The sequence below is a fragment of the Paramisgurnus dabryanus genome, chromosome 5 (assembly GCF_030506205.2).
Source record: "Paramisgurnus dabryanus chromosome 5, PD_genome_1.1, whole genome shotgun sequence".
In the NCBI taxonomy this organism is placed as follows: Eukaryota; Metazoa; Chordata; class Actinopteri; order Cypriniformes; family Cobitidae; genus Paramisgurnus; species Paramisgurnus dabryanus.
This window is the reverse complement of record NC_133341.1, coordinates 47,648,623-47,672,465: the sequence shown is the minus strand read 5'-3', so window position 1 is coordinate 47,672,465 and position 23,843 is coordinate 47,648,623. Positions and strand designations below refer to the sequence as shown.

Genomic DNA, 23,843 nt, shown 5'->3' with positions numbered 1-23,843 from the left:
TCAGTAAAAAGAGTACGCCAGGTCACGCTCACGTGGAGAATACGGGCATCGATCCCGCTACCTCTCGCTTGCGCCTACTGCTTCCCACCGAGTGAGCCAAAGTAAGCCCGCATAAGCCAATCACGTTTCTTCCTGTGGCTTACTTTTGACCAATCACGTTTCTTCCTGTGGCTTACTTTTGACCAATCACGTTTCTCCCTGTGGCTTACTTTTGACGAATCACGTTTCTCTTCTGTGGCTTACTTTTGACCAATCGCGTTTCACTCCCATGGCTTACTTTGGACCAATCGCGCGTTCCTCTCCTGTGGCTCACTTTTGACCAATCGCGTTTCTCTCCTGAGGTAAACTTTTTAACCAATCACCGGCAGCTATTATTATCATCTTTGAGTTAGCGATAGGTAAGTCTTGTTTACTTCGTTATTAGATATCGGTCATTATTTGTTAATATAATGTGTATATGTTTGGAAAATTAAACTAGCCTATATAGCTGTCTAGCATGTATTGGACATGTTTTTTCTGTGCAGTTTAACACGGTGGTTAAGTTCACGTTAGTTTAACGTTTGCAAATGTCATGACATTCATTAGACATTCGGCTTCATACTCATTAAAGTTTAACTCTCGGATTTCAGTCCAAAACAATAAGAGATAACTGTGGTTTCATAAATGATATGTAACAATATCCTCATGACAGGAGGATGAAAGATAAACGTTCCTAAAAATATCCATTTCATAGCGCAAGGACCCTTTTGGGGTAATATGTCTTTTATGTGCTATGAAAGGATATTATTAGGAAAAAATTGTCATCCTTCTGCCATTGGGTCGTATTGATAAATTATTTAATTGATTAAATAAAAACAGCAAATGCTAGAGTCAAACGAATTATTATTATTTAAATGAATATCAAATATAAAATCAACTTTAATGCAGTAACGTACGTCAGATATGCATAAACACATAAACTACAATACTGTTTGGCCTAAAGGTATCAAACCAACTTTAAATTACTTAGTATTATTCTCTATCATGCACAAGGCTTGTTTTTTAGATTCTTCTAGGCCCCTAGAATGGTGATGTTTAAGACGACAGCTTTGGAAATAGAAGTAAATTTCAGACTTAATATTTGACTTATATTGACATATTTTATATACGGTATCCGAGATTCCTTCCCCTTTAGAAAACTCATCAGCAAGCCAGTTTATGGTCATAGCCATATTTATTACCACAGTAATATGGTTTACATGTAGCTTATTAAATTACCATTACACACTTAACGTCAGATTGCTAGAGGTAATAGTCTCTTTCTAATTTTCATTTCAGAAAATGTATGCGTATCCGGTTTTTCAACGGCAATCGGCAACATCAAGCCGACTCCTCATGGCACCATCAGCAGAGGCAAAGCGCCTAGAAAAGCTTGAGTCCGGAAGGGCCAAAAGTAAAGAGGAGGTGCTGGCAGAGGCTAGATCTTTTGTCAGCACAAATGGTGGAGACCCCAGTGACCAGTTTTTAGTACTGGCCCACTGCAAACTTCAGTTTGGGAAGTACCAGGGCCAGCGATTTAGATGGCTCCTGGAAAACTCTCTGGGGTATGCAGTGTATTTGGTGCTTAGCAGTTCCAGTGAGAAAGCCCATCCAACCCCGCTGTCAGAAAACAAACAGCTGTACCTGCAGTATACTTCTCTTATTAGAGAGATGGCAGAAGAAGCGGAGAAGTATAAGAGAAAGCAGGAAATGCAAGCAGAAGCCCATGCAACTGGAGACAAAGGCTTCTTGATGGTGGAGTTTGGTGACTTCCAGGGCCGGTCCATGAAGGAAGTTTATGAGGACCAGAGCAAGCAGGCCCAAGCCCTCATCAGGTACCTGGTAAAGGCAAATGCCAACCCCAACACCAACATGGCCATTTTCAAGACGTATGTCTTGAAAAGACAGGCGTCTGCTGTGGGCACCCGTGTATGCCAGCCTGAACCTCAAGTTGCAACCTCCAGTGCCTCTGCACCTCCACCTGCAACCTCCAGTTCCTCTGTACGTCCACGTGCAACCTCCAGTGCCTCTGCACCTCCACCTGCAACCCCCAGTGCTTCTGTTCCTCCACCTGCAACCTCCAGTGCCTCTGTACGTCCACGTGCAACCTCCAGTGTCTCTGCACCTTCACCCGCAGCCATCCAAACTGGTGTACAGCAGAGCGCCACTGTGAAAGCGCTGTTGATGCGTGGCAAACATTTGTCTCCTTCTCACCTGGCGAGAAAACTCATGTCACCAGTGAAACACTGTGAGTAGGACTGTGTGAATATAGAATTTTCCTTACAGCGGTTTTACATGTATTTATGTATCATTATGGCAAATTTGTTTTTTGTTTCCAGATCCATTACTGCAGTCCACTTTACCTCCTCCAGCAGCAGAACCCCCAGCCACACATTTGACCCGAAGGCAGCTTTTCACTACTGGTAAGCACCATCTTACATAAATTTGTCTCATAAGTTTACGGTGAACAACATAACATAATAACAGTTTTATTATTATTTCTGCTCCAGGCACTTCCGTTTCCACTGCTGAAGATGATGATGAGGAACTGGTATTTGCTGCATCACAATGTGAAGCACAGATAAATACAGGTGTGGCATATGACACAGATGCAAATATTATAAGAATGTTTTTGTGAAAATGCAAAAGCAGAAGCATTTTTTTAAAAAAAATAATCAACATTTTTAACAATTTTTTGTTTACAATACAGAATTATGTCACATCTTGCCTCAAGCTGGATGTATGCTTTGAGCGCATTTCTTCGAAACCGTAAGGATGTTTAAAGGTGTCAGTGTATTTGGGTTTCCGAACGTACCCGTTGTTAAACAATCACTGCATAACTTCTTCATACCGCTTGCACTTCTCACTCACTCTTTAGCTCCACCTTAGCAGACAGGATGGTTGGGATCATTGTTGTAATTATTAGAGGAACATCTTTTCCTTAATGTGTCTGTGTGCATGCTTCATGTCTGTGGGCATCATTCATTTATACTAAATTCACCACGCCTCATATCCTTGCTCCATTCTATCTAATTTACACATCAACATTTTATCCCAGCAAGCAAAAACCGAAACCCAATGTAGTCCAGCTATGATTAATCCACTTCTACCCTAAAATAACCTTGAATACATTTTCATGCTGTTCTTGCCTAAATAACTTTGAGATGTATGATATTCCATTATGTAAGCAAAGTCAACAGGTGTTCAAGGTGTTTGCTTTCATTTCTTTTATATGTATCATCTATTTGTGTGCTATGGTTAGACATCTGTTAGACTTTCATGAGCACCCCAAATTCTGCCTTATTTTAGCCAAAATTGCTTGCTGGGATCTTACATTAATAAAGTGTACACTGGGTTCTTTGCTTCTTAACACTAGTACCATTTTCCTCACTGTTATTCCTAAATCTAATCCTAATAATTATTAATACTTGTCCAAAATTCTGCTTCGCCGACTGTTTGTGGGCTGCTTTGTGGTATTTTACTATGAAATGCAACATTCATCCTTATATTGTTTTTGTTTTAATTCACTCAGAGACCTGTTCTGGTCCGTCTCCATCAGCGGAAACAGCAAAAGCACCAGGTCTTCCACATCATCCACCACCAGCTGAGCTTCCAGTTCACTGGAAAGATCATCTTCCACCTTTCCAGCATGAGTGGATACGGAACACACTATTTAAGGCCAACCCGCGAACCGGCAAGCCAGAACTAGTGTCCCAACTGAAGCTTTGGTGGTATCCTCCTCAGGTCCCTTTAATTCACACTCAGCCGCCCGCCTCACCTGACCTCTTCTTCTGTCGGCCCCTTTTCTTATGGATGCCGCTCAAGATGTGGCGATTTCCTCTTGTCTGTGTTGGACCAGACTGTGATAAGCACAAACTAACAGCCGCAGGACTTTACAGTACCGTGCGCAAAGTCTTGGACATCGACGGTTGGTATGATCTTGCCACTGAGTATCTGGAGTGCAAACGCTGCAAAAAGAAATATCCCGCCTGGTCCGAGGACATTTTGGGGCAACTGGATATGGGCCACCGCAGTCAGTTTCCAGCTTTGCTGACATACAGGTAATTCATAATGACAATCATTCATTATTAGGCACTTTAATTTGTGATTTTTTTTTTACCAAACAAAGCATTTGCATGATTATACTGTTGTTTTTTAGATACTCATGTGACAACCGGGTGCTGAGGATGATGAGGGAGAGGACACAGGGCAACAGCGTGACACAGCTGTACAAGAAGCTCATGGAACAACACAGTGAGGCATGGACACAGCGTGTCCTTCAGTACCTGACTGCCTGTAAACCATTTACAAGGTCCTTCCTTGTGCAACCACAGAAGGTAACACATCCCTGTATCCAGAAATTTGCCATATGGATATGTGTGTGTACACAGTTTTTAATTATTTTATTTTTTGCAATAGGTCACAAAGAAACTTGCCGGTGCTGCTGCAGGAACAGCTGCCTGGTGCACAAATGTAGGAAACGAACATGGCCAAGTCCTTGTCTCTGTGCTGACAGCCGCAGAGGGACATGGACTGCACCCTATGGCAGCTGGCCTAATGAAACGCTACCGAGAGGCAGGAGAGGCAGCCCCGAAAGTGATGTACGTGGACAGAGATTGCTGCAGTCTTCATGGCAAGTCTCAGGTGAATGTCATGTTTTCGGAGTGGGATGAGCTTGAAGTGCGCCTTGACATCTGGCATTTCATGCGGCAATTTGCTGCAGGTGTCACGACAGAGGCTCATCCGCTCTATGGGATCTTCATGGCACGTCTGTCCATGTGCATCTTTGAGTGGGATCCAGATGATGTGGCTGCTCTTCACCGTGCAGAGGAGGGTGAGCTGGCAGCAAAGAAGGCTGGCCACATCTCAGGAAAGGCGCTGAGTGCCCGCATTACCCGGAGAGAGTTGGCACTGCACTGCCGGAGGAGGACCAGGGGTGTGGAGGAGACCACCAGATTGATTGGATCTCTGGTTGATCTGTTTGACAGTGCGAGTGGTAAAGACACTCTGGGAGTTCCTCTGCTGGACCATGAACGGATCCAGCAGATTTAGAAAGAACAGCGTAAGCACGTACAGTGTATCCAAGACCCTGAGAACTTTCCCCTCTACACGAAGACAGGGACACTGAAGAAAGGCGGTGTGGAACTGTGCTGCTACAGATGTGCCCGTGGCTCTACCTCTTTGGAATCATTCCACCTCCACCTAAACCGTTTTATTCCAGGTATTACATACATATGGATTAAAAATATTTCTTTAAAGTAATGTCACATTAATAAATGTCACACTCTACAGTAATATTACAGGTCTTTTCTGATGTCATAAGCATTGACAAAGCTGTCTTACCAGTCACTAGTAACTCTGGTTATAATACCAATAATTGTTTATGTAATTACATAGCACCTCATGTGCAGCACATATCTTGAACATGTGTGACACATAAAACCATTTTTGTTTATCTGACTTTTAGGAACCAGTGCCAGTGATGCACATTTTCAGGCTTATCTTCTTGAGGGCTTGATGCGCTGGAATGATGACAGGATGGAAGATGCCATAAAAGGAGCGTCCTCCATCCGGACATATGGCAGTGCCATGAAAGAGGCTGTGGACAAGCTTTCCCGAACTGTCTTCGGAAAGCCCTGGGATGAGCGCTATCGCCCTCCTGGAGCATATACAGGCAAGAAATTCAATAATTTGTTCTTTTGTAATATTCTACTAAGTTATATATTTAGTGTACTAATGTACTAGACAAATGACTAACTTTTTTTATTCTTGTAGGTGAATTGCTGGGAATGGAGTACCTTTACAGCCAGACTGGCAAAACACTTACTCCAGTGCTCCAGAACCCAGAGGAGGAAGACAGGCTGGTGGAGGAAGTTGATGATCAGGACCTGCAAGATGAGGGGTTTGAGGAAGAGATCATGGAGGACATCACAGTTCCAGTGCTGTATGAGGATGACCCTTGCCGTGATCTTGAAACAGCCCCTCATCTTTGCCTTTGCATCAGTCCCCAGCATCGATGGCTGATGTGTTACTGGCTGAGCCGTCCACATCATCATCTCCTGGTGGAGAACGACAGCATCTTGCCCCTGCCCATTCAGTGCTGTCACAGCCATCTGACACTGGAAGCAGTATTTCCGACGAGGCTCAGGTAAGACACTTTAAGGTCTTTTTTTAATTGCTAACAAGCATTCCTCCACATACTCTCCCTCTCTGAACCAATCTACTTTCCTTACCAACCTGTCTTTTTGATCCATATTGCAAAATTGCTAAATAAGTTCCAAGATATCCCCTTTTAATACTGTAAATCATGGTAATGAGACTAGAGCAGAACACATGGGTTGGCTTTCAAGTAAAACTGCAATTAGCTTAGAATGATTACTATTTCATTTTCTGCTACAATTCTCTATATTTTTAAAACAATTACTGGAGAAATGCATGGAATTTGCCATCATTCTTTTAAAAATGTTTATAACAATTTCAAAAGCAGTGTGTTAGCATTTGAGAAATGTACATAGTATACATAATACATTGTGCTTTGCAAGTAATAAAGCATAAATGACAGAAGAATTTTGAAAGATGTGGATATTGAATGCATTGAACTGATGGATCACATTAACCTCTTTACCGCACTGTGACATTAATAAGACGTCCAACCCTGTTGGGTTAGTTGCTTGTTCCTGCTTTGACAGGTTTTGACTGTGTACAGTTTTTAATGCCCTCTTAGTATTGACCTAAAACAATGCTTGATAGCAATTGAAAAAAAAACTAATTAATCTCGTTTTACTCCACATAAATTCACATAAATCTGCATTTACTAGGGAGCAGTCATTGGACCCGATGGCATCGCTGGGTGGGACAAGGTCCTGGATTTGGCTGGTTTCCTGGTGGGTCTTCGTGAGGCTCCTTACCTTACTGACCAGCAGGTGACAGAGGCCATCCAGCTGTGGAAAGCTCTCCTAGATTTCGACAAACAGCGGGTCAACTATAAGCCTCGACATCAGCCTCACCTGACACATGGGCGCTATAAGGCACCAAAGCGGTCTGGAGTCACACCAGGTGTGGAGAGTGTGAAACGGTGTCTGATTGGACATCCTGGGGGTCCAGCGCAGTGGCCCGATGCCAACCGCTTGGTTAACACCATTTGCATGAAGCTTTGTGCTTTACACAAGTCGTCAACCAAGAAAGATGGAGTTTGCATCCCCAGGTGGTCTAAAGTTATTTCAGATTACCACCACATCCGAGAGTTGGTGGTTAACAATCCAACCCTGATGGATGAAACAACGATCCAGCTGTTTGAGATAAACCATAGGACACTCACTCAGTGGTAAGCAAGGCACATCATTCGCTTCAAATTAACTGAATACTTACACACATATATATATAATAAAAATGTCATTTTTCAGGTTTCGTAAGTGGAAGAATAGACTGGAAATGGGCGTTCTCGGTCAGGGTCTGACTCCATCTAACCCAATTGCTGTGGCTGATACACACCTGCCTCCACCGAGGGAAAAATTGAATGAAGTACCATCAACATCAGGCCCAAAACATCAATTTTTCCTTCCACCAAATCGTGGAGGACAGGCTCCTCTTCTGCGACCAGGTCGAAAGCCAGCTGCTGCTACCAGGGAGTTTCCCATCGCACCTGCCTCCACAGCATCAGGAGTTGTGCAGCCCATTTTAGCACCCATCGCACCTGCCCCCACAGCATCAGGAGTTATGCAGCACATTTTAGCACCGGTGTTGTCGTTTGGCACAGTAGTCTTTAATCCAGACATGACTGTGTCAGTGGTGATTCCACCTTCTGGTGCTTCGACATCCAGTGCAGTCCCAGCTCCCCCTGCTCCGGCGTCTGCTGCTCCTGTGTCCCGTTACACCCAAAGGAACAGGCGCCGACGGGCTGTGGAGAATGAAAGTGGTGTCCAGAAGAGGAAGTATGTGCGAGGGGTTACTTTTAACACGTGCAGCAAATGTGGGCAGCCCAAAACGAAAGAGTTTGGCCATAGCCGATATGGTAATGCCACATTTTGTTTGCGTGCCTCAAATGGCAAATCTTTAGAGGAATGGTTGGCAGAGCAGCGCCAGCAAGAAAGATGTCAAACTCCACCACCTCAATAAATAACATCTTTCATGTATATATTGTACATATTTGTGCGTGTGTGTGATCATTTCAATATTTGTGTGTATTTATTTTAATAAAAAATTTTACATCTGAAGTGTCTGTGGATCTGATAAATAAATCCGAAAAATCATATCAATCAAATCATATGCCACACAAAAACACGTCTTTAAAGAAACATTTTTATATAAACATAAAAAACATACAAATTTACCTTACTTAGATTACCTTATAAACACGTAATATTTAAAAAAAAATAATATACACAAAATAATGAATATCAATCAATATAATGATATGTCATAGTACATAACTAAAAGAGGCACAGTTAAATGAACCATGTTTTTTGTGGTAAAAGTGTAGTAACCATGCTTTTTATAAATTTTTATATAAACATAAACAGGTAATGTTCTTTTAAATAATAATATACACAAAATTATTAATATCAACCAATATAATGATCATAGATAATAGGCATAGTTAAATTAACCATATTTTTGTGGTAAAAGTGTAGTATGGTTTTTATTCATTTTTATATAAACAGGTAATGTTCTTTAAAAAAAATAATATACACAAAATAATAAATATCAATCAATATAATGACATGCCATATAGATAACTAAATAGTTGCGCGGTTGAATTAACCATGTTTTTTTTGTAAAAGCGTAGAAACCATGCTTTTTGGTGTATTGTTTACTATTAGCAAAACCATGTTTATTTTGTGGTAACCATGGTTTTACTACAGTACATTTTTTGTAAGGATTTGTTGGATACTTTGTCACGCAGACCACGGGTTCGAGTCCAGCCCGCTGAGGGTGACTTGTTTCAAATATAACTAAAACTACTGTAACATAACATAACGCAGAGGAAAATATCCAGAATATTGTTGCAGGTGAAATCTGGCGCCGCATACCCGCTTTTTGCGTCTTTTTCGCTTGCGTGCGGGGGCGCAAAGATTGGGCCCCTTCCTTTGCGCAGCGAGCGCTCTACCATTTGAGCTAATTCCCCTTGCCGGAGCTATTTGCTGCGCTCGACTTGTTAGCCTAGGGGTACAATTTTCGCTTTGGGTGCGTGAGGTTCAAATCCCGGACGAGCCCTTTTTCAGATTTGCCACTTAATGCTACAGCACTAGCACAAACCTTGGCCGGACAGCATGAGGCCAAGTGGCCGGTTAGCTCAGTTGGTTAGAGCGTGGTGCTAATAACGCCTTTTCTCCGTGACCCAGTGGGCCAGGCGCTAACCACACCAGGGTTCCATGGTGTAATGGTTAGCACTCTGGACTCTGAATCCAGCGACCCGACTTCAAGTCTCGGTGGGACCTGTGGGACTGTTTGGCTTTCCAAGCAAAACCGTGTCCGGGGTGCCAGTGTTTGTTCCCCCCAATACTACCCCCCTCCATTTTTCAACCAGAGCGCTCGCACTGTAAACTAAATCTGAGGTATTTTAAGCCACTTTAGCACTTCATTCTTTTGACAGTCACATTGGGCCAACAGTATACAAGGTGTCAAATTTCAGTAAATGCAAGTACAATTCAACAAAACAAATTAAGCATGTATTAAACCTTAATATGAACGAAAAATCTACACTTAGGCCAAAGAACAGGCCACAGGAAATACACGGCTCATGTGTACAGGCCAAAGGAAACACACAGCTCATGTTTACAATCTTAAAATAAAATGTAATAATAAACTTACCAGAAATGACGGGAAGACAAATGGACGTTGAAAGAAAATGTTTCCCATACTAAATTGCAACTAGATGCCCCTCGAATGTAAACCTCCAGCTGCTTGTGAATATACGTATGGAAGACTTTCATGTGTGTGCTCAGTTGCCAAACTGAGGAACTGCTGGCTTTTTGTGGCCAAATGTATGAGCAGGACCCAATGAGAATAACTTTTCTGTAGCTGGTGGGCCTCAAAAGCTCCTATTGGGAACACACATGTACTGCGATGGCTGAGTCTTTCACATCAAGCGAGCGCTCTACCGTTCAAGCCAATTCCCCTCATGTCCAACTGACTACGGCTTTGCATGTGGATGCTGGCGGCAACGTTGTGGGAGACGGAAGACCGACTGCAGCGCTCTGCTCGTTGGTCTAGGGGTATGATTCTCGCTTCGGGTGCGAGAGGTCCTGGGTTCAAATCCCGGACGAGCCCGACTTTCAATGTTCTTCCGCAGCCAGGCTCCAGTGGTGACCTGTACGGAAAAGGGATGTCTGAGAGCAACCATAGAAGTGCATTTAAACCTATCGAATTCCAAAAGGATTATGAACGTTGATGTAAGCTTATTCCAATTTGTTTAGTAACTAAATGATCTCAAAAAGTTAAGCTTGTACTCTGTCTTGCTTTGTGAAAAAAGATTACATATGGGATACTTTCGTGTGTATGTTCAGGTGCCATACTGAAGACAGAGGCTAGGACAAGTTGGCAAAATACATGTGCAAGACCTATCAAAGCCCTTTTCTGCAAGTGTGAGCCACAAACGCTACCACAGGGAGTGCACGCATACTGTGATGGCCCGGTCAGTCATGTCAAAGAAATGAGCACCAAATCACACTCACGTGAAGAATGCCGGCATTTATCACGCTACCACTCGCATGATGAGCTAATCCCCTTACAGAAGCCAAGTGACCGCTTTGGCTTGTGGAAGCCGGCTGCGTAGTGGTGAAAATATGTATCGCGGCGGTCCAGTGGAGCAGTACGGCAGCTTGGCTCGTTGGTCTAGGGGTCGATCTCGCTTAGGGTGCGAGAGGTCCTGGGTTCAAATCCCAGACGAGCCCGTCTTTAGACTCGTTGCTTAAAGGCAGGACGCAAATGTCCATGACAAACCCCAGCGGCGTTAACAGACGGCGACGGTAGCCCTTTTTTCTCTTAACAGTGACACAAGGCCTGGGACCTGCCTGCCAGCCAGTTCCTCTAGGTGAGGGATTCCTTGATGGCCCCAGTCTTTGTCTAAGCCAACAAAGATGATTGGTGTAGGCCGCCAGGTTGAACACTCTGGAAGTCTGGTATTCTGTCGAAGACACCTTTTCTGCCGCTTTCTGCTGCTCGTTGTGAATTTTCAGGGAAATTCTTGCAGGAAAGGCCCGTCTGGCCGAAATAGCTCAGTTGGGAGAGCGTTAGACTGAAGATCTAAAGGTCCCTGGTTCGATCCCGGGTTTCGGCATTGCAAGCCCCTTTCTGAGAGCTGTTTTTCCTATATGACCCAAACGGAGTGACCTTTTCTCCGTGACCCAGTGGGCCAGGCGCTAACCACAGCAGGGTTCCATGGTGTAATGGTTAGCACTCTGGACTCTGAATCCAGCGACCCGAGTTCAAGTCTCTGTGGGACTGTTTGGCTTTCCAAGCAAAACCGTGTCCGGGGTGCCAGTGTTTGTTCCCCCCAATACTACCCCCCTCCATTTTTCAACCAGAGCGCTCGCACTGTAAGCTAAATCTGAGGTATTTTAAGCCACTTTAGCACTTCATTCTTTTGACAGTCACATTGGACCAACAGTATACAAGGTGTCAAATTTCAGTAAATGCAAGTACAATTCAACAAAACAAATTAAGCATGTATTAAACCTTAAAATGAACGAAAAATCTACACTTAGGCCAAAGAACAGGCCACAGGAAATACACGGCTCATGTGTACAGGCCAAAGGAAACACACAGCTCATGTTTACAATCTTAAAATAAAATGTAATAATAAACTTACCAGAAATGACGGGAAGACAAATGGACGTTGAAAGAAAATGTTTCCCATACTAAATTGCAACTAGATGCCCCTCGAATGTAAACCTCCAGCTGCTTGTGAATATACGTATGGAAGACTTTCATGTGTGTGCTCAGCTGCCAAACTGAGGAACTGCTGGCTTTTTGTGGCCAAATGTATGAGCAGGACCCAATGAGAAGAACTTTTCTGTAGCTGGTGGGCCTCAAAAGCTCCTATTGGGAACACACATGTACTGCGATGGCTGAGTCTTTCACATCAAGCGAGCGCTCTACCGTTCAAGCCAATTCCCCTCATGTCCAACTGACTACGGCTTTGCATGTGGATGCTGGCGGCAACGTTGTGGAAGACGGAAGACCGACTGCAGCGCTCGACACGTTGGTCTAGGGGTATGATTCTCGCTTCGGGTGCGAGAGGTCCCGGGTTCAAATCCCGGACGAGCCCGACTTTCAATGTTCTTCCGCAGCCAGGCTCCAGTGGTGACCTGTACGGAATAGGGATGTCTGAGAGCAACCATAGAAGTGCATTTAAACCTATCGAATTACAAAAGGATTATGAACGTTGATGTAAGCTTATTCCAATTTGTTTAGTTACTAAATGATCTCAAAAAGTTAAGCTTGTACTCTGTCTTGCTTTGTGAAAAAAGATTACCAATGGGATACTTTCGTGTGTATGTTCAGGTGCCATACTGAAGACAGAGGCTAGGACAAGTTGGCAAAAAAACAACCACGCTATTTGTACTACTCCCTCCTAGCCAGGAAAGGTGCACCATACTGGCCACTGGGCTTAAGTAGGTACCCTGAGGTGCCTGGAGCTATGAGACTAAAATGTAGCTAGGGATGCATGGTGTCCAATTTGGTGTCCGATGATTAATCAGAATTTTTTCTCAATCTAAAATCAATACTTGGAAAATGAAAACATTATATGGCTTCTTATGTGCAACTTTGCCATCATGCAAATTGAAGACATGGCTTTTTGAAGAACTGCCCACTGTGGTGACCGCTAGGCATGAACGCAAATTTAAGAAAATACATCAACATTTACGCCAAGGTGTGTTGTAAATTTTAACCATTTAGCATATACTATTACTGACAAGTACTCATTTTGACACTAGCCCACAATGAGAAAACACATTTCAAGAAATTAAATGGAAGGAAAGTGAAAAACATAGCTCATGTGAACAATCTCAAAATGAAATGCAGAAAGAACTAACCATTACCTTCTGGACAAATTATTCCAATTTGAATGGCAACTAAATGCTCTCCGGAGGAAAAGTTTGTGCTCTGTGTTGCCTTGTGGCAAAATTTGCATATGGGAGACTGTCCTGTGTTTTTCAGTTGCCATGCTGAAAACCGACACCAGGAGAAGTTGGCTTTTTGCTGCAAATTTGCGAGCTGGACCCAACAGGCCCTTTGCTGCTGGTGCGAGTCTCAGATGCTCCCATGGGGAGCGCACACACACTGCGACGGGCCAGTCTGTTAAATCAGCAAAAAGGGTACGCCAGTTCATGCTCACGTGGAGAATGCAGGCATCGATCCCGCTACCTCTCGCATGCTAAGCGAGCGCTCTACCATTTGAGCTAATTGCCCTTGTCGGAGCTGTTTGCTGCGCTCGACTTGTTAGCCTAGGGGTACAATTTTCGCTTTGGGTGCGTGAGGTTCAAATCCCGGATGAGCCCGTTTTCAGATTTGCCACTTAATGCTACAGCACTAGCACAAACCTTGGCCGGACAGCATGAGGCCAAGTGGCCGGTTAGCTCAGTTGGTTAGAGCGTGGTGCTAATAACGCCAAGGTCGCGGGTTCGATCCCCGTACTGGCCAAGACACCTTTTCTGCAGCTTTCTGCTGCTCGTTGTGAATTTTCAGGGAAATTCTTGCAGGACAGGCCAGTCTGGCCGAAATAGCTCAGTTGGGAGAGCGTTAGACTGAAGATCTAAAGGTCCCTGGTTGGATCCCGGGTTTCGGCATTGCAAGCCCCTTTCTGAGAGCTGTTTTTCCTATATGACCCAAACGGAGTGACCTTTTCTCCGTGACCCAGTGGGCCAGGCGCTAACCACACTAGGGTTCCATGGTGTAATGGTTAGCACTTTGGACTCTGAATCCAGCGACCCGAGTTCAAGTCTCGGTGGGACCTGTGGGACTGTTTGGCTTTCCAAGCAAAACCGTGTCCGGGGTGCCAGTGTTTGTTCCACCCAATACTACCCCCCTCCATTTTTCAACCAGAGCGCTCACACTGTAAGCTAAATCTGAGGTATTTTAAGCCACTTTAGCACTTCATTCTTTTGACAGTCACATTGGGCCAACAGTATACAAGGTGTCAAATTTCAGTAAATGCAAGTACAATTCAACAAAACAAATTAAGCATGTATTAAACCTTAAAATGAACGAAAAATCTACACTTAGGCCAAAGAACAGGCCACAGGAAATACACGGCTCATGTGTACAGGCCAAAGGAAACACACAGCTCATGTTTACAATCTTAAAATAAAATGTAATAATAAACTTACCAGAAATGACGAGAAGACAAATGGACGTTGAAAGAAAATGTTTCCCATACTAAATTGCAACTAGATGCCCCTCGAATGTAAACCTCCAGCTGCTTGTGAATATACGTATGGAAGACTTTCATGTGTGTGCTCAGCTGCCAAACTGAAGAACTGCTGGCTTTTTGTGGCCAAATGTATGAGCAGGACCCAATGAGAAGAACTTTTCTGTAGCTGGTGGGCCTCAAAAGCTCCTATTGGGAACACACATGTACTGCGATGGCTGAGTCTTTCACATCAAGCGAGCGCTCTACCGTTCAAGCCAATTCCCCTCATGTCCAACTGACTACGGCTTTGCATGTGGATGCTGGCGGCAACGTTGTGGAAGACGGAAGACCGACGGCAGCGCTCGGCTCGTTGGTCTAGGGGTATGATTCTCGCTTCGGGTGCGAGAGGTCCCGGGTTCAAATCCCGGACGAGCCCGACTTTCAATGTTCTTCCGCAGCCAGGCTCCAGTGGTGACCTGTACGGAATAGGGATGTCTGAGAGCAACCATAGAAGTGCATTTAAACCTATCGAATTACAAAAGGATTATGAATGTTGATGTAAGCTTATTCCAATTTGTTTAGTAACTAAATGATCTCAAAAAGTTAAGCTTGTACTCTGTCTTGCTTTGTGAAAAAAGATTACATATGGGATACTTTCGTGTGTATGTTCAGGTGCCATACTGAAGACAGAGGCTAGGACAAGTTGGCAAAATACATGTGCAAGACCTATCAAAGCCCTTTTCTGCAAGTGTGAGCCACAAACGCTACCACAGGGAGTGCACGCATACTGTGATGGCCCGGTCAGTCACGTCAAAGAAATGAGCACCAAATCACACTCACGTGAAGAATGCCGGCATTTATCACGCTACCACTCGCATGATGAGCTAATCCCCTTACAGAAGCCAAGTGACCGCTTTGGCTTGTGGAAGCCGGCTGCGTAGTGGTGAAAATACGTATCACGGAGGTCCAGTGGCGCAGGACGGCAGGTTGGCTCGTTGGTCTAGGGGTATGATTCTCGCTTAGGGTGCGAGAGGTCCCGGGTTCAAATCCCGGACGAGCCCGTCTTTAGACTCGTTGCTTAAAGGCAGGACGTAAATGTCCATGACAAACCCCAGCGGCGTTAACAGACGGCGACGGTAGCCCTTTTTTCTCTTAACAGTGACACAAGGCCTGGGACCTGCCTGCCAGCCAGTTCCTCTAGGTGAGGGATTCCTTGATGGCCCCAGTCTTTGTCTAAGCCAACAAAGATAGACATTGATTGGTGTAGGCTGCCAGGTTGAACACTCTGGAAGTCTGGTATTCTGTCGATTTCTGCTAGCTATCAGATTGTGCTACCTTCGCTTTGTTGTGTCCAGAACCCTGGAAAACAACCACGCTATTTGTACTACTCCCTCCTAGCCAGGAAAGGTGCACCATACTGGCCACTGGGCTTAAGTAGGTACCCTGAGGTGCCTGGAGCTATGAAACTAAAATGTAGCTAGGGATGCATGGTGTCCAATTTGGTGTCCGATGATTAATCAGAATTTTTTCTCAATCTAAAATCAATACTTGGAAAATGAAAACATTATATGGCTTCTTATGTGCAACTTTGCCATCATGCAAATTGAAGACATGGCTTTTTGAAGAACTGCCCACTGTGGTGACCGCTAGGCATGAACGCAAATTTAAGAAAATACATCAACATTTACGCCAAGGTGTGTTGTAAATTTTAACCATTTAGCATATACTATTACTGACAAGTACTCATTTTGACACTAGCCCACAATGAGAAAACACATTTCAAGAAATTAAATGGAAGGAAAGTGAAAAACATAGCTCATGTGAACAATCTCAAAATGAAATGCAGAAAGAACTAACCATTACCTTCTGGACAAATTATTCCAATTTGAATGGCAACTAAATGCTCTCCGGAGGAAAAGTTTGTGCTCTGTGTTGCCTTGTGGCAAAATTTGCATATGGGAGACTGTCCTGTGTTTTTCAGTTGCCATGCTGAAAACCGACACCAGGAGAAGTTGGCTTTTTGCTGCAAATTTGCGAGCTGGACCCAACAGGCCCTTTGCTGCTGGTGCGAGTCTCAGATGCTCCCATGGGGAGCGCACACACACTGCGACGGGCCAGTCTGTTAAATCAGCAAAAAGGGTACGCCAGTTCATGCTCACGTGGAGAATGCAGGCATCGATCCCGCTACCTCTCGCATGCTAAGCGAGCGCTCTACCATTTGAGCTAATTGCCCTTGTCGGAGCTGTTTGCTGCGCTCGACTTGTTAGCCTAGGGGTACAATTTTTGCTTTGGGTGCGTGAGGTTCAAATCCCGGATGAGCCCGTTTTCAGATTTGCCACTTAATGCTACAGCACTAGCACAAACCTTGGCCGGACAGCATGAGGCCAAGTGGCCGGTTAGCTCAGTTGGTTAGAGCGTGGTGCTAATAACGCCAAGGTCGCGGGTTCGATCCCCGTACTGGCCAAGACACCTTTTCTGCAGCTTTCTGCTGCTCGTTGTGAATTTTCAGGGAAATTCTTGCAGGACAGGCCAGTCTGGCCGAAATAGCTCAGTTGGGAGAGCGTTAGACTGAAGATCTAAAGGTCCCTGGTTGGATCCCGGGTTTCGGCATTGCAAGCCCCTTTCTGAGAGCTGTTTTTCCTATATGACCCAAACGGAGTGACCTTTTCTCCGTGACCCAGTGGGCCAGGCGCTAACCACACTAGGGTTCCATGGTGTAATGGTTAGCACTCTGGACTCTGAATCCAGCGACCCGAGTTCAAGTCTCGGTGGGACCTGTGGGACTGTTTGGCTTTCCAAGCAAAACCGTGTCCGGGGTGCCAGTGTTTGTTCCACCCAATACTACCCCCCTCCATTTTTCAACCAGAGCGCTCGCACTGTAAGCTAAATCTGAGGTATTTTAAGCCACTTTAGCACTTCATTCTTTTGACAGTCACATTGGGCCAACAGTATACAAGGTGTCAAATTTCAGTAAATGCAAGTACAATTCAACAAAACAAATTAAGCATGTATTAAACCTTAAAATGAACGAAAAATCTACACTTAGGCCAAAGAACAGGCCACAGGAAATACACGGCTCATGTGTACAGGCCAAAGGAAACACACAGCTCATGTTTACAATCTTAAAATAAAATGTAATAATAAACTTACCAGAAATGACGAGAAGACAAATGGACGTTGAAAGAAAATGTTTCCCATACTAAATTGCAACTAGATGCCCCTCGAATGTAAACCTCCAGCTGCTTGTGAATATACGTATGGAAGACTTTCATGTGTGTGCTCAGCTGCCAAACTGAAGAACTGCTGGCTTTTTGTGGCCAAATGTATGAGCAGGACCCAATGAGAAGAACTTTTCTGTAGCTGGTGGGCCTCAAAAGCTCCTATTGGGAACACACATGTACTGCGATGGCTGAGTCTTTCACATCAAGCGAGCGCTCTACCGTTCAAGCCAATTCCCCTCATGTCCAACTGACTACGGCTTTGCATGTGGATGCTGGCGGCAACGTTGTGGAAGACGGAAGACCGACGGCAGCGCTCGGCTCGTTGGTCTAGGGGTATGATTCTCGCTTCGGGTGCGAGAGGTCCCGGGTTCAAATCCCGGACGAGCCCGACTTTCAATGTTCTTCCGCAGCCAGGCTCCAGTGGTGACCTGTACGGAATAGGGATGTCTGAGAGCAACCATAGAAGTGCATTTAAACCTATCGAATTACAAAAGGATTATGAATGTTGATGTAAGCTTATTCCAATTTGTTTAGTAACTAAATGATCTCAAAAAGTTAAGCTTGTACTCTGTCTTGCTTTGTGAAAAAAGATTACATATGGGATACTTTCGTGTGTATGTTCAGGTGCCATACTGAAGACAGAGGCTAGGACAAGTTGGCAAAATACATGTGCAAGACCTATCAAAGCCCTTTTCTGCAAGTGTGAGCCACAAACACTATCACAGGGAGTGCACGCATACTGTGATGGCCCGGTCAGTCACGTCAAAGAAATGAGCACCAAATCACACTCACGTGAAGAATGCCGGCATTTATCACGCTACCACTCGCATGATGAGCTAATCCCCTTACAGAAGCCAAGTGACCGCTTTGGCTTGTGGAAGCCGGCTGCGTAGTGGTGAAAATACGTATCACGGAGGTCCAGTGGAGCAGGACGGCAGGTTGGCTCGTTGGTCTAGGGGTATGATTCTCGCTTAGGGTGCGAGAGGTCCCGGGTTCAAATCCCGGACGAGCCCGTCTTTAGACTCGTTGCTTAAAGGCAGGACGTAAATGTCCATGACAAACCCCAGCGGCGTTAACAGACGGCGACGGTAGCCCTTTTTTCTCTTAACAGTGACACAAGGCCTGGGACCTGCCTGCCAGCCAGTTCCTCTAGGTGAGGGATTCCTTGATGGCCCCAGTCTTTGTCTAAGCCAACAAAGATGGACATTGATTGGTGTAGGCCGCCAGGTTGAACACTCTGGAAGTCTGGTATTCTGTCGATTTCTGCTAGCTATCAGATTGTGCTACCTTTGCTTTGTTGTGTCCAGAACCCTGGAAAACAACCACGCTATTTGTACTACTCCCTCCTAGCCAGGAAAGGTGCACCATACTGGCCACTGGGCTTAAGTAGGTACCCTGAGGTGCCTGGAGCTATGAGACTAAAATGTAGCTAGGGATGCATGGTGTCCAATTTGGTGTCCGATGATTAATCAGAATTTTTTCTCAATCTAAAATCAATACTTGGAAAATGAAAACATTATATGGCTTCTTAGATGTCACATGATGTGTGAACATGCTTTAATTTGCAAGAGTCTCCTAGGATAGAGTGAATGGTGAGTGATATTCCAGAGCCACTTGGCATTTCTGATACTTCTTCATTAGTGTCATTGGCATTTCTTCACTAATGTCCCCTGCAGCGGTTGATGTGCAACTTTGCCATCATGCAAATTGAAGACATGGCTTTTTGAAGAACTGCCCACTGTGGTGACCGCTAGGCATGAACGCAAATTTAAGAAAATACATCAACATTTACGCCAAGGTGTGTTGTAAATTTTAACCATTTAGCATATACTATTACTGACAAGTACTCATTTTGACACTAGCCCACAATGAGAAAACACATTTCAAGAAATTAAATGGAAGGAAAGTGAAAAACATAGCGCATGTGAACAATCTCAAAATGAAATGCAGAAAGAACTAACCATTACCTTCTGGACAAATTATTCCAATTTGAATGGCAACTAAATGCTCTCCGGAGGAAAAGTTTGTGCTCTGTGTTGCCTTGTGGCAAAATTTGCATATGGGAGACTGTCCTGTGTTTTTCAGTTGCCATGCTGAAAACCGACACCAGGAGAAGTTGGCTTTTTGCTGCAAATTTGCGAGCTGGACCCAACAGGCCCTTTGCTGCTGGTGCGAGTCTCAGATGCTCCCATGGGGAGCGCACACACACTGCGACGGGCCAGTCTGTTAAATCAGCAAAAAGGGTAAGCCAGGTCATGCTCACGTGGAGAATGCGGGCATCGATCCCGCTACCTCTCGCATGCTAAGCGAGCGCTCTACCATTTGAGCTAATTCCCCTTGCCGGAGCTGTTTGCTGCGCTCGACTTGTTAGCCTAGGGGTACAATTTTCGCTTTGGGTGCGTGAGGTTCAAATCCCGGACGAGCCCGTTTTCAGATTTGCCACTTAATGCTACAGCACTAGCACAAACCTTGGCCGGACATCATGAGGCCAAGTGGCCGGTTAGCTCAGTTGGTTAGAGCGTGGTGCTAATAACGCCAAGGTCGCGGGTTCGATCCCCGTACTGGCCAAGACACCTTTTCTGCAGCTTTCTGCTGCTCGTTGTGAATTTTCAGGGAAATTCTTGCAGGACACGCCAGTCTGGCCGAAATAGCTCAGTTGGGAGAGCGTTAGACTGAAGATCTAAAGGTCCCTGGTTCGATCCCGGGTTTCGGCATTGCAAGCCCCTTTCTGAGAGCTGTTTTTCCTATATGACCCAAACGGAGTGACCTTTTCTCCGTGACCCAGTGGGCCAGGCGCTAACCACACTAGGGTTCCATGGTGTAATGGTTAGCACTCTGGACTCTGAATCCAGCGACCCGAGTTCAAGTCTCGGTGGGACCTGTGGGACTGTTTGGCTTTCCAAGCAAAACCGTGTCCGGGGTGCCAGTGTTTGTTCCCCCCAATACTACCCCCCTCCAATTTTCAACCAGAGCGCTCGCACTGTAAGCTAAATCTGAGGTATTTTAAGCCACTTTAGCACTTCATTCTTTTGACAGTCACATTGGGCCAACAGTATACAAGGTGTCAAATTTCAGTAAATGCAAGTACAATTCAACAAAACAAATTAAGCATGTATTAAACCTTAAAATGAACGAAAAATCTACACTTAGGCCAAAGAACAGGCCACAGGAAATACACGGCTCATGTGTACAGGCCAAAGGAAACACACAGCTCATGTTTACAATCTTAAAATAAAATGTAATAATAAACTTACCAGAAATGACGAGAAGACAAATGGACGTTGAAAGAAAATGTTTCCCATACTAAATTGCAACTAGATGCCCCTCGAATGTAAACCTCCAGCTGCTTGTGAATATACGTATGGAAGACTTTCATGTGTGTGCTCAGCTGCCAAACTGAAGAACTGCTGGCTTTTTGTGGCCAAATGTATGAGCAGGACCCAATGAGAAGAACTTTTCTGTAGCTGGTGGGCCTCAAAAGCTCCTATTGGGAACACACATGTACTGCGATGGCTGAGTCTTTCACATCAAGCGAGCGCTCTACCGTTCAAGCCAATTCCCCTCATGTCCAACTGACTACGGCTTTGCATGTGGATGCTGGCGGCAACGTTGTGGAAGACGGAAGACCGACGGCAGCGCTCGGCTCGTTGGTCTAGGGGTATGATTCTCGCTTCGGGTGCGAGAGGTCCCGGGTTCAAATCCCGGACGAGCCCGACTTTCAATGTTCTTCCGCAGCCAGGCTCCAGTGGTGACCTGTACGGAATAGGGATGTCTGAGAGCAACCATAGAAGTGCATTTAAACCTATCGAATTACAAAAGGATTAAGAACGTTGATGTAAGCTTATTCCAATTTGTTTAGTAACTAAATGATCTCAAAAAGTTAAGCTTGTACTCTGTCTTGCTTTGTGAAAAAAGATTACATATGGGATACTTTCGTGTGTATGTTCAGGTGCCATACTGAAGACAGAGGCTAGGACAAGTTGGCAAAATACATGTGCAAGACCTATCAAAGCCCTTTTCTGCAAGTGTGAGCCACAAACGCTACCACAGGGAGTGCACGCATACTGTGATGGCCCGGTCAGTCACGTCAAAGAAATGAGCACCAAATCACACTCACGTGAAGAATGCCGGCATTTATCACGCTACCACTCGGATGATGAGCTAATCCCCTTACAGAAGCCAAGTGACCGCTTTGGCTTGTGGAAGCCGGCTGCGTAGTGGTGAAAATACATATCGCGGAGGTCCAGTGTCGCAGGACGGCTCGTTGGTCTAGGGGTATGATTCTCGCTTAGGGTGCGAGAGGTCCCGGGTTCAAATCCCGGACGAGCCCGTCTTTACACTCGTTGCTTAAAGGCAGGACGTAAATGTCCATGACAAACCCCAGCGGCGTTAACAGACGGCGACGGTAGCCCTTTTTTCTCTTAACAGTGACACAAGGCCTGGGACCTGCCTGCCAGCCAGTTCCTCTAGGTGAGGGATTCCTTGATGGCCCCAGTCTTTGTCTAAGCCAACAAAGATGGACATTGATTGGTGTAGGCCGCCAGGTTGAACACTCTGGAAGTCTGGTATTCTGTCGATTTCTGCTAGCTATCAGATTGTGCTACCTTCGCTTTGTTGTGTCCAGAACCCTGGAAAACAACCACGCTATTTGTACTACTCCCTCCTAGCCAGGAAAGGTGCACCATACTGGCCACTGGGCTTAAGTAGGTACCCTGAGGTGCCTGGAGCTATGAGACTAAAATGTAGCTAGGGATGCATGGTGTCCAATTTGGTGTCCGATGATTAATCAGAATTTTTTCTCAATCTAAAATCAATACTTGGAAAATGAAAACATTATATGGCTTCTTAGATGTCACATGATGTGTGAACATGCTTTAATTTGCAAGAGTCTCCTAGGATAGAGTGAATGGTGAGTGATATTCCAGAGCCACTTGGCATTTCTGATACTTCTTCATTAGTGTCATTGGCATTTCTTCACTAATGTCTCCTGCAGCGGTTGATGTGCAACTTTGCCATCATGCAAATTGAAGACATGGCTTTTTGAAGAACTGCCCACTGTGGTGACCGCTAGGCATGAACGCAAATTTAAGAAAATACATCAACATTTATGCCAAGGTGTGTTGTAAATTTTAACCATTTAGCATATACTATTACTGACAAGTACTCATTTTGACACTAGCCCACAATGAGAAAACACATTTCAAGAAAATAAATGGAAGGAAAGTGAAAAACATAGCTCATGTGAACAATCTCAAAATGAAATGCAGAAAGAACTAACCATTACCTTCTGGACAAATTATTCCAATTTGAATGGCAACTAAATGCTCTCCGGAGGAAAAGTTTGTGCTCTGTGTTGCCTTGTGGCAAAATTTGCATATGGGAGACTGTCCTGTGTTTTTCAGTTGCCATGCTGAAAACCGACACCAGGAGAAGTTGGCTTTTTGCTGCAAATTTGCGAGCTGGACCCAACAGGCCCTTTGCTGCTGGTGCGAGTCTCAGATGCTCCCATGGGGAGCGCACACACACTGCGACGGGCCAGTCTGTTAAATCAGCAAAAAGGGTACGCCAGGTCATGCTCACGTGGAGAATGCGGGCATCGATCCCGCTACCTCTCGCATGCTAAGCGAGCGCTCTACCATTTGAGCTAATTCCCCTTGCCGGAGCTGTTTGGTGCGCTCGACTTGTTAGCCTAGGGGTACAATTTTCGCTTTGGGTGCGTGAGGTTCAAATCCCGGACGAGCCCGTTTTCAGATTTGCCACTTAATGCTACAGCACTAGCACAAACCTTGGCCGGACAGCATGAGGCCAAGTGGCCGGTTAGCTCAGTTGGTTAGAGCGTGGTGCTAATAACGCCAAGGTCGCGGGTTCGATCCCCGTACTGGCCAAGACACCTTTTCTGCAGCTTTCTGCTGCTCGTTGTGAATTTTCAGGGAAATTCTTGCAGGACAGGCCAGTCTGGCCGAAATAGCTCAGTTGGGAGAGCGTTAGACTGAAGATCTAAAGGTCCCTGGTTCGATCCCGGGTTTCGGCATTGCAAGCCCCTTTCTGAGAGCTGTTTTTCCAATATGACCCAAACGGAGTGACCTTTTCTCCGTGACCCAGTGGGCCAGGCGCTAACCACACTAGGGTTCCATGGTGTAATGGTTAGCACTCTGGACTCTGAATCCAGCGACCCGAGTTCAAGTCTCGGTGGGACCTGTGGGACTGTTTGGCTTTCCAAGCAAAACCGTGTCCAGTGTGCCAGTGTTTGT

At 45.1% G+C, this 23,843-nt stretch overlaps 1 protein-coding gene and 24 non-coding genes across 25 annotated transcripts; 23 read left to right on the top strand and 2 right to left on the bottom strand.

Moving 5' to 3' along the window:
* Positions 1 to 1,374: 1,374 nt before the first annotated feature.
* On the top strand, positions 1,375 to 3,804 carry LOC135774104 (uncharacterized). The gene is made up of 5 exons (XM_065283984.2): positions 1,375 to 2,266; positions 2,358 to 2,441; positions 2,529 to 2,609; positions 2,729 to 2,803; positions 3,551 to 3,804. Exons 1-4 carry the CDS (start codon positions 1,375 to 1,377, stop codon positions 2,767 to 2,769), a joined length of 1,098 nt encoding a protein of 365 aa, XP_065140056.1. The 3' UTR covers positions 2,770 to 2,803; positions 3,551 to 3,804.
* Positions 3,805 to 9,383: 5,579 nt separating this feature from the next.
* On the top strand, positions 9,384 to 9,455 carry trnaq-cug (transfer RNA glutamine (anticodon CUG)). Its single transcript has one exon. It is a non-coding gene; the product is annotated as a tRNA-Gln (tRNA).
* A 760-nt stretch (positions 9,456 to 10,215) lies between these two features.
* trnap-cgg (transfer RNA proline (anticodon CGG)) lies at positions 10,216 to 10,287 on the top strand. Its single transcript has one exon. It is a non-coding gene; the product is annotated as a tRNA-Pro (tRNA).
* Positions 10,288 to 11,223: 936 nt separating this feature from the next.
* trnaf-gaa (transfer RNA phenylalanine (anticodon GAA)) lies at positions 11,224 to 11,296 on the top strand. The gene has a single exon. It is a non-coding gene; the product is annotated as a tRNA-Phe (tRNA).
* Positions 11,297 to 11,391: 95 nt separating this feature from the next.
* trnaq-cug (transfer RNA glutamine (anticodon CUG)) lies at positions 11,392 to 11,463 on the top strand. The gene has a single exon. It is a non-coding gene; the product is annotated as a tRNA-Gln (tRNA).
* Positions 11,464 to 13,588: 2,125 nt separating this feature from the next.
* On the top strand, positions 13,589 to 13,662 carry trnai-aau (transfer RNA isoleucine (anticodon AAU)). The gene has a single exon. It is a non-coding gene; the product is annotated as a tRNA-Ile (tRNA).
* A 73-nt stretch (positions 13,663 to 13,735) lies between these two features.
* trnaf-gaa (transfer RNA phenylalanine (anticodon GAA)) lies at positions 13,736 to 13,808 on the top strand. The gene has a single exon. It is a non-coding gene; the product is annotated as a tRNA-Phe (tRNA).
* A 95-nt stretch (positions 13,809 to 13,903) lies between these two features.
* Positions 13,904 to 13,975, top strand: trnaq-cug (transfer RNA glutamine (anticodon CUG)). Its single transcript has one exon. It is a non-coding gene; the product is annotated as a tRNA-Gln (tRNA).
* A 760-nt stretch (positions 13,976 to 14,735) lies between these two features.
* On the top strand, positions 14,736 to 14,807 carry trnap-cgg (transfer RNA proline (anticodon CGG)). Its single transcript has one exon. It is a non-coding gene; the product is annotated as a tRNA-Pro (tRNA).
* Positions 14,808 to 15,360: 553 nt separating this feature from the next.
* On the top strand, positions 15,361 to 15,432 carry trnap-agg (transfer RNA proline (anticodon AGG)). The gene has a single exon. It is a non-coding gene; the product is annotated as a tRNA-Pro (tRNA).
* Positions 15,433 to 16,761: 1,329 nt separating this feature from the next.
* Positions 16,762 to 16,835, top strand: trnai-aau (transfer RNA isoleucine (anticodon AAU)). The gene has a single exon. It is a non-coding gene; the product is annotated as a tRNA-Ile (tRNA).
* A 73-nt stretch (positions 16,836 to 16,908) lies between these two features.
* trnaf-gaa (transfer RNA phenylalanine (anticodon GAA)) lies at positions 16,909 to 16,981 on the top strand. Its single transcript has one exon. It is a non-coding gene; the product is annotated as a tRNA-Phe (tRNA).
* Positions 16,982 to 17,076: 95 nt separating this feature from the next.
* On the top strand, positions 17,077 to 17,148 carry trnaq-cug (transfer RNA glutamine (anticodon CUG)). Its single transcript has one exon. It is a non-coding gene; the product is annotated as a tRNA-Gln (tRNA).
* Positions 17,149 to 17,908: 760 nt separating this feature from the next.
* On the top strand, positions 17,909 to 17,980 carry trnap-cgg (transfer RNA proline (anticodon CGG)). Its single transcript has one exon. It is a non-coding gene; the product is annotated as a tRNA-Pro (tRNA).
* Positions 17,981 to 18,533: 553 nt separating this feature from the next.
* On the top strand, positions 18,534 to 18,605 carry trnap-agg (transfer RNA proline (anticodon AGG)). Its single transcript has one exon. It is a non-coding gene; the product is annotated as a tRNA-Pro (tRNA).
* Positions 18,606 to 19,856: 1,251 nt separating this feature from the next.
* trnaa-agc (transfer RNA alanine (anticodon AGC)) lies at positions 19,857 to 19,929 on the bottom strand. The gene has a single exon. It is a non-coding gene; the product is annotated as a tRNA-Ala (tRNA).
* Positions 19,930 to 20,086: 157 nt separating this feature from the next.
* Positions 20,087 to 20,160, top strand: trnai-aau (transfer RNA isoleucine (anticodon AAU)). Its single transcript has one exon. It is a non-coding gene; the product is annotated as a tRNA-Ile (tRNA).
* A 73-nt stretch (positions 20,161 to 20,233) lies between these two features.
* trnaf-gaa (transfer RNA phenylalanine (anticodon GAA)) lies at positions 20,234 to 20,306 on the top strand. Its single transcript has one exon. It is a non-coding gene; the product is annotated as a tRNA-Phe (tRNA).
* A 95-nt stretch (positions 20,307 to 20,401) lies between these two features.
* trnaq-cug (transfer RNA glutamine (anticodon CUG)) lies at positions 20,402 to 20,473 on the top strand. Its single transcript has one exon. It is a non-coding gene; the product is annotated as a tRNA-Gln (tRNA).
* Positions 20,474 to 21,233: 760 nt separating this feature from the next.
* trnap-cgg (transfer RNA proline (anticodon CGG)) lies at positions 21,234 to 21,305 on the top strand. The gene has a single exon. It is a non-coding gene; the product is annotated as a tRNA-Pro (tRNA).
* A 545-nt stretch (positions 21,306 to 21,850) lies between these two features.
* trnap-agg (transfer RNA proline (anticodon AGG)) lies at positions 21,851 to 21,922 on the top strand. Its single transcript has one exon. It is a non-coding gene; the product is annotated as a tRNA-Pro (tRNA).
* Positions 21,923 to 23,173: 1,251 nt separating this feature from the next.
* Positions 23,174 to 23,246, bottom strand: trnaa-agc (transfer RNA alanine (anticodon AGC)). The gene has a single exon. It is a non-coding gene; the product is annotated as a tRNA-Ala (tRNA).
* A 157-nt stretch (positions 23,247 to 23,403) lies between these two features.
* Positions 23,404 to 23,477, top strand: trnai-aau (transfer RNA isoleucine (anticodon AAU)). Its single transcript has one exon. It is a non-coding gene; the product is annotated as a tRNA-Ile (tRNA).
* A 73-nt stretch (positions 23,478 to 23,550) lies between these two features.
* trnaf-gaa (transfer RNA phenylalanine (anticodon GAA)) lies at positions 23,551 to 23,623 on the top strand. The gene has a single exon. It is a non-coding gene; the product is annotated as a tRNA-Phe (tRNA).
* Positions 23,624 to 23,718: 95 nt separating this feature from the next.
* trnaq-cug (transfer RNA glutamine (anticodon CUG)) lies at positions 23,719 to 23,790 on the top strand. Its single transcript has one exon. It is a non-coding gene; the product is annotated as a tRNA-Gln (tRNA).
* The last annotated feature ends 53 nt before the right edge of the window (positions 23,791 to 23,843 follow it).